Raw genomic sequence first — 14,053 nt, 5'->3', positions numbered from 1 at the left:
GATCATTTCCATGCATGTTCAAAACAATAAGCTAACTGTACAAGCAGGAATCACACCTACTGCCAACTCTGAGACAGGTCTACAAAACACACTGCACAGAGGCTGGACTGCCTCTGCATTACCCACAGAGCAAGGGAAACCAAGCAAGAGCCACGGGCACAAGCACTGGTAGCACTCTGCCCTGTGATGCCCGTGGTGCCCACTGGCCCCGCTGTCAGCCTAGCTACCTGAGAAAATGTTCTTGAGGTTCTCCACAGCAGCAGCGAGCTGGCTGTGCCGCACCACAGCATCCTTCACGTCCTTGAGGCTCTCGATGGTGTTGATGCCCTGTCTCCAGTCCTTGCTGACATCGGCCAGGGACCGCTGGATGTCCTTCACATCGTTCAGTGCATTGTGGAGCTGGCTCAGGCCTGTGCGCACCCCATCTAACTGAGACTGGATAGCTGCCTGGGGGAGACAGTGAGCAGTGAGCAGTGCTGGGCAGCCACAACAAATCTTCCCAGGAAGTTCAAGTGCAGAAATGCCATCTCCGTAGCAGGGAACAATCAACACCCAGAGAAAAGAGAATAAAACTCAACGAGTACCTAATTGATTCCCAATGGAACTTTTTTCTTTTTTCCTTATTGCTACCTTGGAACAAAATAACGCCTTTTAAAGCTTTTTGAGAAAACCTCACAACATTCCTAATCCAGCCACCCTGCCTGAAGAGAATGGACACCACTGTGGGTGCGCCTTAGCTCCTATGGCCACACCTTAAATGGTATCTTTAGAACAGGGGTGAGGAACATCTACCCCACTAGCCAGATGAGGCCCGAAAAATCATTTGGTCTGGCCCTGCCAAGGCATTAGAGGTGAATTATTAAATGTTTGACCAAATATAGCAGGCTAATTTTTAAGTTGATAATTTTGTATGGCCTGCGAATGATGTTATAAATATCCAAATGGCCCTTAGCAGAAAAAAGGTTCCTCACCCCTGCTTTAGAAGGACCCCTTCCATCAGTTCTCAGGTGCCTCTGTTTCCTAACAGGCCTTATCTAGGTACAGAAAACTGTCAGGATTTGCTCATCAGCTTTAGGAATGAGGGGTCTCCTGCCATTCAGCCCAAACCAGTCTCTGCTCAAGAACAGCCAGCCCCACTACACAGAACTGGTACACGTAAGATTTGGACTCACTCTTTGGGCCCACAGGAATGCCACCTAGTGAATTGTACAGTCAGAAGGGAGAGTGCATGACAGAGCAGCAGCAGGTGGACAGGAAGGGAAGGGAAAGAGCAGGCAGCACAAAAGAGGCCAGGAACACCTTTAACCCAGGAGTCTTAAGTTGCATTTAGAAATAATTAACAATGATTGTAACAGACCAGACAAGGTTTCTAAGTCGCTATTGATAATTCTTAGTTAATCCCACAAGTTTCCAGAACAGATTAAAATTCTGACTAAAAATGCAGCAGGTCCACATTCATTTTAAAATTAATATGAAACTGCTGTTTCAAATCCATCCATGGGTTTTGGGATGCCCCTGGGTACAAACGAATGGCCTCATCCTGTCTCATCAAGGCTGCCATTACCTCACCTGGATGCTAGTATTTTCTAGTGGAGAGCTGACCTCATTGCCGTATCAGTGTGAGAATTAACTTTCATCAAAGACAAATCCTCAAGACCGTTCTACTGCCTGTCAACCATGGCAGCCCAGGATCTTAACATTTTTATAACTATACTGAGTGTGCATATGAATTAAGGTAAAAGGCAATCCAAATCATAAAATATCTTGAAAATAATGATTTTCATTCTTGCCCCAATCCCACAAACTCTTAATGTGTCTAACTCTCCTCCTCCCTTCTACCCCAGAGCCAGCAGATACCTGGCACACAGTCAGCCTGCTATACATCATGTGCTTAAATTATCTAAATAAAATATTCTCAGGAAGCACTCTGTACAAGAGCTGTTTAGAAAAAAGAATAACTGTTAAAGTTGTTACCCTGGTGTTTTCAATATTCCCAAAGCATTTTTTTTAAATATATTTTTATTGATTTCAGAATGGAAGGGAAAGAGAGACAGAAACATCAATGACAAGAAAGAATCACTGATCAACTGCCACCCAGTCTGGGGGCGGAATCCATAACCCGGGCATGCATCCTGAAAGGAATCGAACCGTGACCTCTTGGTTCATAGGTCAATGCTCAACCACTGAGCCACACCAGCCGGGCTCTGGTTTCTCTTCAGATTGCATAACTATTCCCACAATCTTGTTTATAAATCTACTGATTAAGTCTAATTTAGGAAAATTACAATAATGAAGCTAAGCAAGAACCTAAAACTCAGGTTAAATAATGCTATCCTGCCCGAGGGTGCAGCAGGTGCCTGTGGCCTCTCTGGCCTCGTACCTTCAATCTGGCCTCCACGGAGGCCTTTTTCCGGGCCTCTCTTCTGCGATACTGCTCCACTTTGTCCAGCTGGTCTGGGCGCTGAAGCATCCCAGCAACCCTTTGGACCGCTGTTGCAACAGCCTCCCGGTCTGTCTCCTTCATGGTTAAAAAATCTCCAAACCTGTCATACTAGAGTTATACAGCCTGTGTGCATGGGGGAGAAGGAACAAGAGGGGAAGATGTGTTAGATGGGTAGAAATGTTAGGTACAACCCTCCTCCCCCAATAGGCAGTTGTTCATAGTGGAGCTGTAAGAAAAATATTTGATTAATCCAGTAAGCCTGAAGGAACACTGAACTAGGATTATCAACTCCTTAATAAGAAATACAAACCTTCAGAACTCAAATATGGAGAAAGTTCTGCCTTGAAGGGGAGCAGAGGCATTCATAGGTATGAGATATGGACAACATTTCTATGCAGACCCCAGGCCACTCAGCATATTAGAGGTCAGTTTCCAAGGCATTTCTCTTACCCAGACAGGACCAATTTCTTATTTCCAGAGCGTTCACACCACCCCTTGGTCATGCCAATGGGGCAGCTGCGCCAGAATATCTTAGTGAGGACATGGAGGCACAGGGACAGCACACCTCACCACCCCAGCCAAAGTCCCAGCACATATCCTACGATTCCCCTTAAAAATCACTATTGTCTATAGCAGTGGTCGGCAAACTCATTAGTCAACAGAGCCAAATATCAACAGTACAACCATTGAAATTTCTTTTGAGAGCCAAATTTTTTAAACTTAAACTTCTTCTAACGCCACTTCTTCGAAATAGACTCACCCAGGCCGTGGTGTTTTGTGGAAGAGCCACACTCAAGGGGCCAAGGAGCTGCATGTGGCTCGCGAGCCGCAGTTTGCCGACCACTGGTCTAGAGCATCCAGATTTCTGCTTTCTACTATTTAACAGAGCCTAGTAAACAACAGTCGAGGGCACAAGGCTCAGGTGCACTGTACAGAACAAATGCTCTGAAACTAAGCAAACCTGCCTTCAACCCAGCTCTACTGACATCCTGGTCATGGAGCCAAAAGAGAGATTGGTGAGAGTGGCAAATGAGGATAAGACAAGAATCCATTCCCCTTAACTTCAGTCATTGAACTTCCATTTCCATGCATGTTTTCTGTCCACAACTTCTCAAAAATATGAATATGTCCCACCCTCTCCTTAAAATTTCCATTTCCCCATTCCCATATACTTTCACAAAAACATTGAAATCCACGAGGATATCCTAAGGGCTGAGTGTTAAATAATTCCTCCGTTTGTACACGATATGCTTTCTCATTTCTCTTTCAAAATGGAACTATACTGCAACCACGGTCTTTCCTTTTTATTTTTCTGATTATGAAGTTATGGACACCAATGCAGAAAATCTGAACAGGCAACCCGCCTAAACCCGCCATCCATAGGCAGGCACTTGTATCAGGGCTCTCCGTTTTTCCTTTGCATTCCAAAGTTGCATCCACCTGCTTACAAAATCCTGCATTTGCTTTTGTTTCTTGTTTCGCTTTGACGTGTTTGCAGCATTTCTAGCGACATTAACACCTGTCCGGTTTTCACTAAGGGGCGGTGAGTCGGACAAGGAGGGGCCTCCAGCGGTCGCAGGTGCGCAAAGCGTCAGCCACCACAGCTCCCACCGCCGCTCCTGGGAACATCTGGGCGCCCTCGGAACTCGACAGTCACCTACTCCGGCGGAAACCCCAGGCGAGGGGCGACACCGCGGCCTCGCACGAGGAGGCGACGACTGACTGCGGCCCGAACCTACTTGGGGCAACGGGGCGATGGCGGCAGCTGCTTGGGCTGCACCGTCCGCCTCCGGGGCCCCGCCCCGCCCCGCCCGCCCGCCCGCCCGAGCCCAGGAAGGGACAACGACGGAGACAGGTGACCACAGCCCTGGACCGGCGACCACCGCCCAGGAGCCCGTGTCCGCCCCCGCCCCCGCCCCCGCCCGCAACCCCCTCACCGTTCGTGCTGCCGCCGCCAGCCGCCCGACCGGAACTGAGCGACCCGCGCCCACTTCCGCTTCCGGTCCTTTGACCGGAAGGACGGGACTGGTGGCGTCCTTGCCCACGGGTAGCGCCCACCCGCGATAGCAGCCAGGACCTACGCGGACGCTCCCTTTGGGCCGTCCCCTGTCCATGCACCGGCCGCCCCTTCCCCCGGACCGCGTCCTCAGGACTCCCCTTCACCCGCGCTGTCGCCCGCACGTCCTCGGTAGCCCTCGCTGACTTCCGGGTGCGTGACAGCCAGGCCCCACCTCACTCGGGGTCTCCCTGTTTAGCTGCTACACCTGTCTGCCCGGCACTGGGCAGGTGGCGGATGTTCAGTAAATAAGCGTCACGTGTGATACCCCCACACTGCCTCTCGGCAGCGTCTTCCTGAGCTATGGTCCTGACGTGAACTAAGTGTTAGGTTTGATGGAGCAATTGATTGGATACCCCTCCCCTTGGGAACTGGCTTTTCAGGCCATTTCACTATGGACATTCCCTTTGCTGAGACCTCATTTCACTTGCTGCGACCACATTCCATGATCTCCCCTCCGGGTATGCACAAAGAATTCTCCGCCCAGAAAAAGCCTGCCAAAAGTCCTTTAAGAGCAGCTGGCTCCCATCACTGGGTGCTGGAGCCATCCAGGCTCAGCCATCTGGTGTGGGGATGATCAAATAAATTCGTAATCCCTCACCATTCTGGCCTCCTGCGTTCCTCCTTTGGCGACCTAACACTAAGCCTGTCAGGGAGCACAAATAGATCAGAAGTCCATGTGGGAGCAGCCCACCTGGGACTGGTGGTCCCAAAATGGAACAATGAGAGATCACCAGCTGGGCTGGCGGGGGCGGGGGTGGGGGGGTGAGGTTAAGGGTGGTAGTGCAGGAGGTGAGCTGGAAAGGAAGCTGGAGGAGGATGGCCCGTGTGTTACTCCCAAGTAATATCTACATATATAAAAAGCTAATATGCTAAGTGTCCGACCATCCAACTAGTCACTATGATGCGCACTGATCACCAGGGGTCAGATGCTCAACGCAGGAGCGGAGGGAGCCCAATTTCTCACCGGGCCGCACGATTCCACCTTTGGCTGTGGGTTATGTTGTTGCTGGGGCACTGTCGGCCCTGAATCTGGTTTACTGCACACTTTCATTTGCATTCCACACCCTGTATGATGGCAACTTTGCAGAGTGCCCTCTTGCACTCTGGGACCCCTCAGGGGATGTCAGAGAGCCAGTTTCAGCCTGATACCCATAGGGCAGGCAGAGGGATCCCACCTGCCAGAGGGACCCAGCTCGCCAGGGAGGGACCGCGGAGGTTGGTTCCAGGGTGTGTCTGGCCCATCTTGCCCAGTTCCGCCCCGCTGGCCACCTTCTAATTAATTTCCTTTCAATGTGCACAAATCCATGCACCGGGTTGCTAGTATACTAATAAGGTTTCAGGGCTTGTCTGTTGTGATGAGAAGCGCTATTTGCCTTAACTCAAACTGAAAAGGAAACCTTTCACTGTTACCAACTACTAGACTACCCCTGGGCACCTTCTGAAGTCAGCCGAGATGGTACAAATAGGGCAGGGTCCTGAACAGGCAGGGATTGGATCTGGAGGGGAGGAAGGGTGAGGGCAGCAGCACAGGAGATGGGCGCCTGCACACACACGGGAACACACACATGCATGCACACGTGAGCCCACAGACACACAGGCACACACCTAGGTGCACAGCGGGGTGGCAGGGAGGCAGAAAGATGGAGATGTATGAGCTTCCCACCATTGCCAGGGCAGCACAGGTCACAGCTGAGGAGGGGCAGTACCTCATTATTCTGATGGCTGATCCCTTTATTATTTAATCTGTACCTAGTAATTGTGAAAATATAACACTAAGTTGAGCAGTGAAGAATGTAAACAAAAAATTAAAATTACATTTGAAGTTATAATTGTAAAGGCATTTTGAAACTAATGAAGAAAAATATGCCAAAATGGTCAAAGCTTTTAGGACTGTCACTTTAAAACATAGCAACATTGAACAATAATGGGAAATGAAGACTCATACTATCAGTGTCTGTGTTTGGATGTAGGGCTCCCAATTTCTTCAGTTCACCAGGATGGTTAAAAATGTGATGCTTTATCTGGCCTCCAGAACTCTGAAAGAATAAATCACTATCATTTAAAAAAAGGAGGGGGGGTGCTTTGTTAAATGACTATTTTTTTTCATCCTTAAAAACTAAAAGAACAAAACATTGATTAAAAATCTTTTTGGACTAATGTTTTTTTGGAAAATCAAATAACTGAAATGCCTCTATAAAGCACTGAATGAAAACAGCAATCACCCTTTGCCTTGGTTGGTTTTACTCGGTGGTTAGAGCATCGGCCTGTGGACCAAAAAGTTTGGGTTTGATTCCTGATCAAGGGCATGTACCTGGGTTGCACACCCAACCCAGCTGGGGTTGGGGCATGTGCAGGAGACAATCGATCAATGTCTCTCTCACAGCAATGTTTCTCTCTCTCCCCCCCCCCTCCCTTCCACTCTCTAAAAATCAGTGGCGGGGGAGACATCCTCATGTGAGGATTAACCAAAATCAATAAGTTTGATATGTACCTTTTAAATGCAAAACTTCACAACCAAGCATAAGAAATGACCAGGGTGGCAAAGCAAAGAGGGAGGGGAGAATGAGGTGAGCAAAAACTTCCCCTGGAGCAGGGGTGGGGGTGGTCCTGATGCCCAGGGTGGGGCTTTCACACCCACACAGGGCCAGCAGGTGGACCCGGAGACTCCTCCATGAGGCCAGGATGCTCAAAGGGTGCATCAGTGCAAGAGTGGACCAGGGGAAAGAACGATCCCCCAAAACAGTTACTTCAGTCCCAAGGAGCACACTGGAGAGTCTGGAATTAACCCTCATGCCCACCTGTCCCCACAGGAGCGAGTAGTCATGTGACAGTGAAAGTGAGTGACTTCCATCTCAGGTCTCAACACAGGTGAGTGTGAAGGACATGAGCAAGACAGGGATGGGGGACGGGGGCACAAGGGAGGACAGGCGGCCACTGCAGAGGGTTTGGCCCAGCAAATGGGGCTGGCCGGCCTGCTCTCCCCTGGGAAGGACTGTCTCAGAATGTGCATCCACCAATACACACTTTAAAGGAAATAAAATGACTTCCTTTGAAAAATCAAGTAGATGTTTCCATTTATGCTAAACCCATATTACTGTGATTTATTGAACATCAATATTGCAAATGTAATGAAACCACAGTATCAGAAATACATTTGAAAGCTCTTTCTAAAGGCACCAAGAAAACTGCAAAAAGTTACATTATAGTCATCCATTTGTAAAATTCAACAAATCAGTCTAGATATTGAAAACTTTTTTCTTCCAGTAGAAACTGCAAAAATATAAAATATAATTTGTATTTATCTCCCCCCCCTTTCCATCCCATCTCTACCTTCCATTTGATTGTCACCTGTTTCAGTGACACAGTCAAAGCTTCAGACCACAGAAGAAGATAGCATGTAATCAGCACTGCCAGTGACATCACAGAGCAGGAATGCCAAGCTGCACCTTCGGCCCCATCGTCTTCCCCACAGTTTTCAGGACAGACAAGCATGTAAAATAACAGAAGTGCTGACTCAGGGAAGTCTTGCTGCTGCTGACTCAGCAGAGGAAGGGCCCTGGGTCCAAGCACAACGGAGGTCTCAGGACAGAACACTTCAGAATTGAGGTCCAGATGCCGAATTCTACATCAACAAGCATGACCTGTCCACCCAGCGGTGACCAATTAGATGCAGAGGGTCCAAGAGAATGTGGACAGATGGGTTCATCTGAATGTTAGGGAGGAGGTGGGGCAGCACGGGCACCGATGTTGGCAGGATGGGGCAGCCCAGGCACCTCACGGGCAGGGACCACTGAGTGTGTGTGGAAAGGCTTCTCCTCGCGTGAGGTTCATGCCTACAGCTCTCCTTTGGTTTCGCTGGGATCTGGCTACAATGTGCAAAAATGCCATGATGTCTGTGAATTCCATCTCTTTGGTCCCATGTTTTCCCAGTTACACATTTCACCTGTCTGCTGTCCTCTGGGATGGGGAAGGGCAGTGGCCTGCTTCCCCTCAGTTGAATGAAGTGAGAGGAACTGAGGGAGCACCCTCCCAGGGGGGAGCACACAGAGTGGATGGCTACTTCTGAGAGACGGGGAGTGGGGCTTCCCATGATGAGGAGCAGGCACTTGGTTTGAATAGAAAGCAGCAGGAAAATTCTGAAACTCCACTGCTTGTCTTTGGGATTAAATCCACAGCTACCCAGAGAGCAGAGGTGTGCTATGCTCAGTGTGAGAACTGGGTAGATGGGACACTGGGCCAAAGTGGCGCAAGAAGGGGAAGTAGGTGGTCCTCAGGGTGGCTGGTCCTCAGGGTGGCATTTACCAAACAGTTTCAGCATTAACCCAGGAACTGAACACTGACACCCCAAAGCCACCGATGACAGAAGCACCTGCACTGAGAACAGAATTTCCAGAGGGAACAGCAAGTCCTCACCAGGGGCTCCGGCCACCTCCTGAGATGCCCAGCTGCAGTGACTTTAAAGATAGGTGTCCTTGTCCTGTACAGGCAGGGCCACAGGCAGACCCCAGATCCAGGGCCTCCCTGCTGAGGCCTCCTCCTGCCTGTTGGTTTTCAGAACCCCCATGGGATGCCCTGGGGTTCCCCTGGAACTTTGCCATCAGCCACAAGCCATCTCTGGATGGGGATTGAGGGTCACCTTCACTTTTTGATTTATGTTTTGTATCCAAATTTCCTGCAATCAGAATGTATTACCCTTCCAATTTTAAAAAAATACCTGCCTGGCTTTTCTCCAACAACTCTTTCTGGGATGGTGATTGGAGTCCTCATTTGAAAAACTGTGGACAGTCAGCAAGACAGCGGGACAATGCCATCTCCTGTTGCTTTTATCCACGTTTTCAACTTCTCTCTACCTCCAAACCCAGACTCTGGGAACTCTAGGTTACATGCTGCACCAAGAGACAGGTGAGCATGAACCATCTTCAGAGGCCTATTCAAAGACCCAGAGAGACTTCTAGAAGGAATTGGACATTACCCCGTGAATCTCCACTCCAGTTTGGCCTCAAACTCCACTGCGGGTCGCAGAGCACATGCTGTAGGACCTGATGCTTCCAGTGCCCCTGCCTGGCACTTCCTAGATTCCTTCTGTGAATGGGGCACGGTCACCTGCAGCTGAGTGAGTTCCAGCCGAAGGGCCTGTCTGGCCACAGAATCCCCAGGGCGTGGCTGCTCTCTGAATGGGACCTGGAGCTGGAGGCAGGTGTGGGGCCGCAGGGAACGTCACCTCGACAGCTTTCATGCCCCGTGGGCTGCCAGTCAGCCTGGAGCTTGCTGCCACCTCCCGAGCCTGGAGTAAGCCCCACCTGGCCCACATGCCTCACTGTGGCCGCTTCCTGAAAAACCTAGCCCCTCGGAGAGAAATACTGTCATACTTGAACAGACTTAAGACCACTTTGCATTTAAGAACTTTGGTGATATTTTACAAAACACAGAATACACTCTTGCATCTGTCACCCACCAGATAACAGAGGACTGAACCTGTGCCACTTGCCGAGCGCCCCTCAAGAGAGGCTCTGGCCTGCACCTGCCATCCCAGCTGACAGTTCATCAGAGGGAGGCAGATGCACTTAACAAACGCCCGGCTTATGGCAGAAAAGAGCACTCGGAGGCTTTGGGCGGCACCAGTGTCGCCAAGGCACTTTTGGGGAGCATCCTGGGTGCCCCACCCTGGCTGTGAACGGCCCATGGGGGTGAGTCCAAGGGCTCAAGTTTGATCATGGGTGTGGTCCCTGGAGCTCTGCAGTCACAGCCCAGAGTCGGGGGCCGGTGGCCCCGCACACATAAGCAGGGGGGAGGCTCTGGCTCAGGAGGGCCGTGCCCACGCTCCAGGCAGACAAAGTGTGCAGGGTGGAAGGGGGCCAGCTCCCTGCCAGGCCTGGGGGGAGCCCCCAGCATGCCATGTCCCAGGTGCGGGGAGTACAGGTGGTGCTTGGAGTCTGGCTCTGTTTTTAGGTGCATCCTGGTAGGGAAAGTGACCAGCTGTCTCTTAGCCACGTCACTGGCTCCCAGCCACACCTGGCTTGGGGACACAGAATAGCCATCTGCTGCATCCTCGGACCCAGAGTCACTTTCCATCTTGATGGGCACATTAAGTGACAACATGGGGTTGCACGGGGCCTCCGGGGGCATGGGCACACCTGGCAACTTGATGTCCTGGGTAGCATAGCCCCCCACTGCGAGGCACTGCACTCCAGGCTGAGGGACCTGGCTCTCCAGGCTCCCCAGGGGGAAGGGGCCGCTGGCGGGAGAGTGGACCGGGCCCTGCTCGCCATCCTGCAAGGCTCTGCTCGGCTGGCTGGCATAGGCACTGGGGGCCTGGTGAGCGCCAGGGGAATTCCTGAAGGCAGGGACGGTACCCGGGGCGCTGGGGTAGGGCACGCAGGAGCCCCGGGAGGTGGCATGCACAGGGAACGAGTCACTCCTGCTGGGCTCCAGCTTTGGCTTGGGGCCGTCCTGACCGTGTTTGCCCGCCGTCCAGCTCAGTTGCCTCGTGGGTCCTGGCGTCTCGAAGCAGCAGTTGTAAGCATGTGCTTCCCTTCTCCTCCTTACCCCGGAGCCGCCGCTGGGCACCCTCCCGTGCTCCTCTCCTCCCCAGTCCCTGCAGAGAGATGGCCCATCAGACAGCAGGGTGGAGAGAGGGGAGGGCTCTAAATTAGGGTGGCACTGACTGACTGTGAGGGCCACTCTGCGCCCCCACTACCCTGCGGCTCTCAACCCTGCAGCCCGTGAGCCAGTGTCAGCAACCTCCCTTCCTGTGCATGACCCTCCCGCTGCCTACGGGCACCAGGGGGGACTCTGAGGCCGGGGTGGGATGGGGTGGGGTGGGGTAGGGGTGCAGGGAGCAGTATCTCCATGAGGCACAGGCCACGTGTGAAGGGTCAGCCACACAAGTAGCTACTAACGCTGGGAGGGGGTTCTGGGTGGTTTCTGGGTGCCAGGTCCTGTCATGTACATTGCATGATGTGGCATCACCTGTGGTGACGGGTGGTGGTGCCTGGGAGAGCGAGGTGGTCCTGCGACTACACAGCAGGCCAGGCCTCCAAGAGGAGAGCCGTGTCAGGGAAGGGGTGGGGCCTGGGGGGCTGCAGAGGGTTTCCACGCAAAGGGGAGGGCAGAGGACGGGGCAGCCACCCAGGGTCCAGGCTACAGGCAAGGGCGAGTTCAAAGGTCCTACAGCGCCCACAGAAGTCCTGTCCCCGTCTCCAGCCAGTCCCCCCATGTGTAATGACGGACTTATAGGGCGAGAAGCATGCCTGGGTGTGTTCCGTGTGTATCTGCATGTTCCACTAAGGGCAAGGTTGAGCCGTCATGGTCAAGGTCACCAGTCGCACTTTTCTTTCTTGACACCCGGCTGTGACTTGGAGAGGTGCTAGGCTGGACAGAGGCACCACTTACCCGGCGGCCCCCTCGGGGTAAAGGACGAGGTCGGGGCCACCCCGCAGGCACAGGCACGTGGCCCTGGCGGAAACCTGGGCCCAGCGGCAGGCGTCCATCTGTGCCCTGAACACAGAAATGCCATTTTCTCCACTGTTTCTTCCTGTCAGGATGCAGACAAGGGAAAGGTGTTGTGGGTGCCCTGAACAGCACCTGGGCCCAAAGGGCAGCTTTGCTCTCTGTGGACATGGCTCCTGGAGCCCCTCAGAGCTGTGCAGACCCGTGCCCACGGGAACTGGCCATCACTCAGCCTCGCTCGCTCCAAACGGCACTTCCATGGAGCATGCCATGGTTCCCGGGAGTGGGGAGAGCCCTCCAAGGGACACTGACACATTTTACCCATTTAAGAAGGGTGACAGTTGCCCAGCCAGCATGGCTCAGTGGTTGAGCATCGACCTATGAACCAGGAAGTCACGGTTCAATTCCCGGTCAGGGCACATGCCCAGGTTGTGGACTCGATCCCCAGTGTGGGGCATGCAGGAGGCAGCTGATCAATGATTCTCTCTCATCATTGATGTTTCTATCTCGCTCTCTCACTCTCCCTTCCTCTCTGAAATCAATAAAAACATATTTTAAAATAATAATAAAAAGGGTAACATAGTGAACTTTTAAAAGTACCTGCTAAGTAATTGGGTTTTCCGTGCAATTCTGATACACACAGACTCCTGGTGGCTTTTGCTCTGCAGAGAACAGATAATAGCAAAATAATATGCAGATGACATGTGCTGATGGTGGAAGTTAACAACACGACAGGCATTACAGTTATGGCTAGGAGGGGGAGACACAACAGTGACTCATATTTTTTAACTTTGTATAGATCGTAAAGTCTTTTCTCAGCTAGAGATTTGCTAAAAATTCCAATTCGTGTCACTTTTTAGGCCAATAAAGGCCTAATGTATTTGCTTCAGAAAGTAGACCTGCACACTGGATGACTTTTCAGTGCCTTTATTATATTCTGGATGGCCAGAATGAAAATACAGTAAATTCTTGTCATTTACACTAGTTATGCTCTACACCAGAGGTGGAGAACCTTTCTCTGCCAAGGGCCATTTAGGTATTTATAACATCATTCCCTGGCCATACAAAATTATTAACTTAAAAATTAGCCTGCTGAAAGTCACCTCCAGAAAAAAAAAATGGTGGTGGAATAGACAGATGTGTCCAGAGCAGATAGAAAGAACAGCTGAGGGTCGCACGGGGAGTGTCTGTTGGTGAGTTAAGGGACAGCTATACTCCAGGAGAAGGTGGGGGACTCCTGGACGGGACTCCCCTGACCGGGCAGCCCCCACTGCTGCTGGGTTCCCTCCCGGAGCCACTGGCTCGGACACAGAGGCCGCGCCATTTTGAAGGGGAAAGTGGATGTTATTAGAAGCCTGAAAATCTACAACTGCGGCACCCACCAAACAGCTGCAAACCCCAGAGAACCGGTCCCCAATTGGCACAAACATACAGATTCAGAGGAGCTCTACACTCCACCACAGAAAGGAGAGAGAGAACTACATAACCAGACACCCGGAGAAGAGAGACCATGGAGAGACAAAGAAACAGCCGCATATGAAAGAAAAGCAGGCATCACCAGAAAAGGAAGTAAACGAAATGGAGACAAGCAACGTGTCAGAGAAAGAATTCAGAGAAATGGTCATAAGGTGGCTGAAAAGAATGAAAGACAAATTTGACAATATGAGTAAGAACCAAGAGGAAATGAAGAAGAACCAAGAAGAAATGAAAAATGACATCGCTGCTGTAAAGAACTCAATAGAAAGCATCAAGAGGAGACTAGAAGAAGCAGAGGACACATCAGTGAGCTAGAAGACAAGGTAGGAAAAAATACCCAAGTAGAGCAGCTTCTAGAAAAAAAAATTAAAAAGCAGGAGGAGAGCCTAAAGGAACTTTGGCACAACACAAAACAAAACAACATTCGCATAACAGGGGTTCCAGAAGGAGAGGAAACTGAGCAAGGAATAGAAAACCTGTTTGAAGAAATAATGACAGAAAACTTCCCTGATATAGGGAAGAAAAAACCTACACATATCCAAGAAGCTCACAGAGTCCCAAGCAAAATGAACCCCAAAAGACTGACGCCAAAGCACATTATAATTAAATTGGCAAACACCAACGAC

The 14,053-nt window shown here is 51.1% G+C and overlaps 2 protein-coding genes across 3 annotated transcripts in view; both read right to left on the bottom strand.

Annotated features, from left to right (window-relative positions):
- EXOC3 (exocyst complex component 3) overlaps positions 1 to 4,453 on the bottom strand; it is a 30,325-nt gene extending 25,872 nt beyond the window's left edge. For both annotated transcript variants that reach the window (XM_080681449.1, XM_080681448.1), the window contains exons 1-3: positions 4,381 to 4,453; positions 2,381 to 2,566; positions 228 to 447 (exon numbers count right to left, since the gene is read on the bottom strand). In XM_080681449.1, coding sequence (XP_080537575.1) covers positions 228 to 447; positions 2,381 to 2,524 — 364 coding nt within the window. In that variant the 5' untranslated portion in view covers positions 2,525 to 2,566; positions 4,381 to 4,453. The remainder of the gene's footprint in view (positions 1 to 227; positions 448 to 2,380; positions 2,567 to 4,380) is intronic.
- A 5,629-nt stretch (positions 4,454 to 10,082) lies between these two features.
- AHRR (aryl hydrocarbon receptor repressor) overlaps positions 10,083 to 14,053 on the bottom strand; it is a gene marked incomplete at both ends in the record, with an annotated part of 65,716 nt that continues 61,745 nt past the window's right edge. Inside the window, 3 exons of the mRNA XM_080678757.1 lie at positions 10,083 to 11,097; positions 11,895 to 12,036; positions 12,552 to 12,613. Coding sequence (XP_080534883.1) covers positions 10,083 to 11,097; positions 11,895 to 12,036; positions 12,552 to 12,613 — 1,219 coding nt within the window. The remainder of the gene's footprint in view (positions 11,098 to 11,894; positions 12,037 to 12,551; positions 12,614 to 14,053) is intronic.

The sequence above is a fragment of the Plecotus auritus genome, assembly GCF_963455305.1.
Source record: "Plecotus auritus genome assembly, chromosome: 7".
In the NCBI taxonomy this organism is placed as follows: domain Eukaryota; kingdom Metazoa; phylum Chordata; class Mammalia; order Chiroptera; family Vespertilionidae; genus Plecotus; species Plecotus auritus.
Note: the sequence above shows the minus strand (reverse complement) of the source record. Positions and strands in the feature narration are given on the sequence as shown.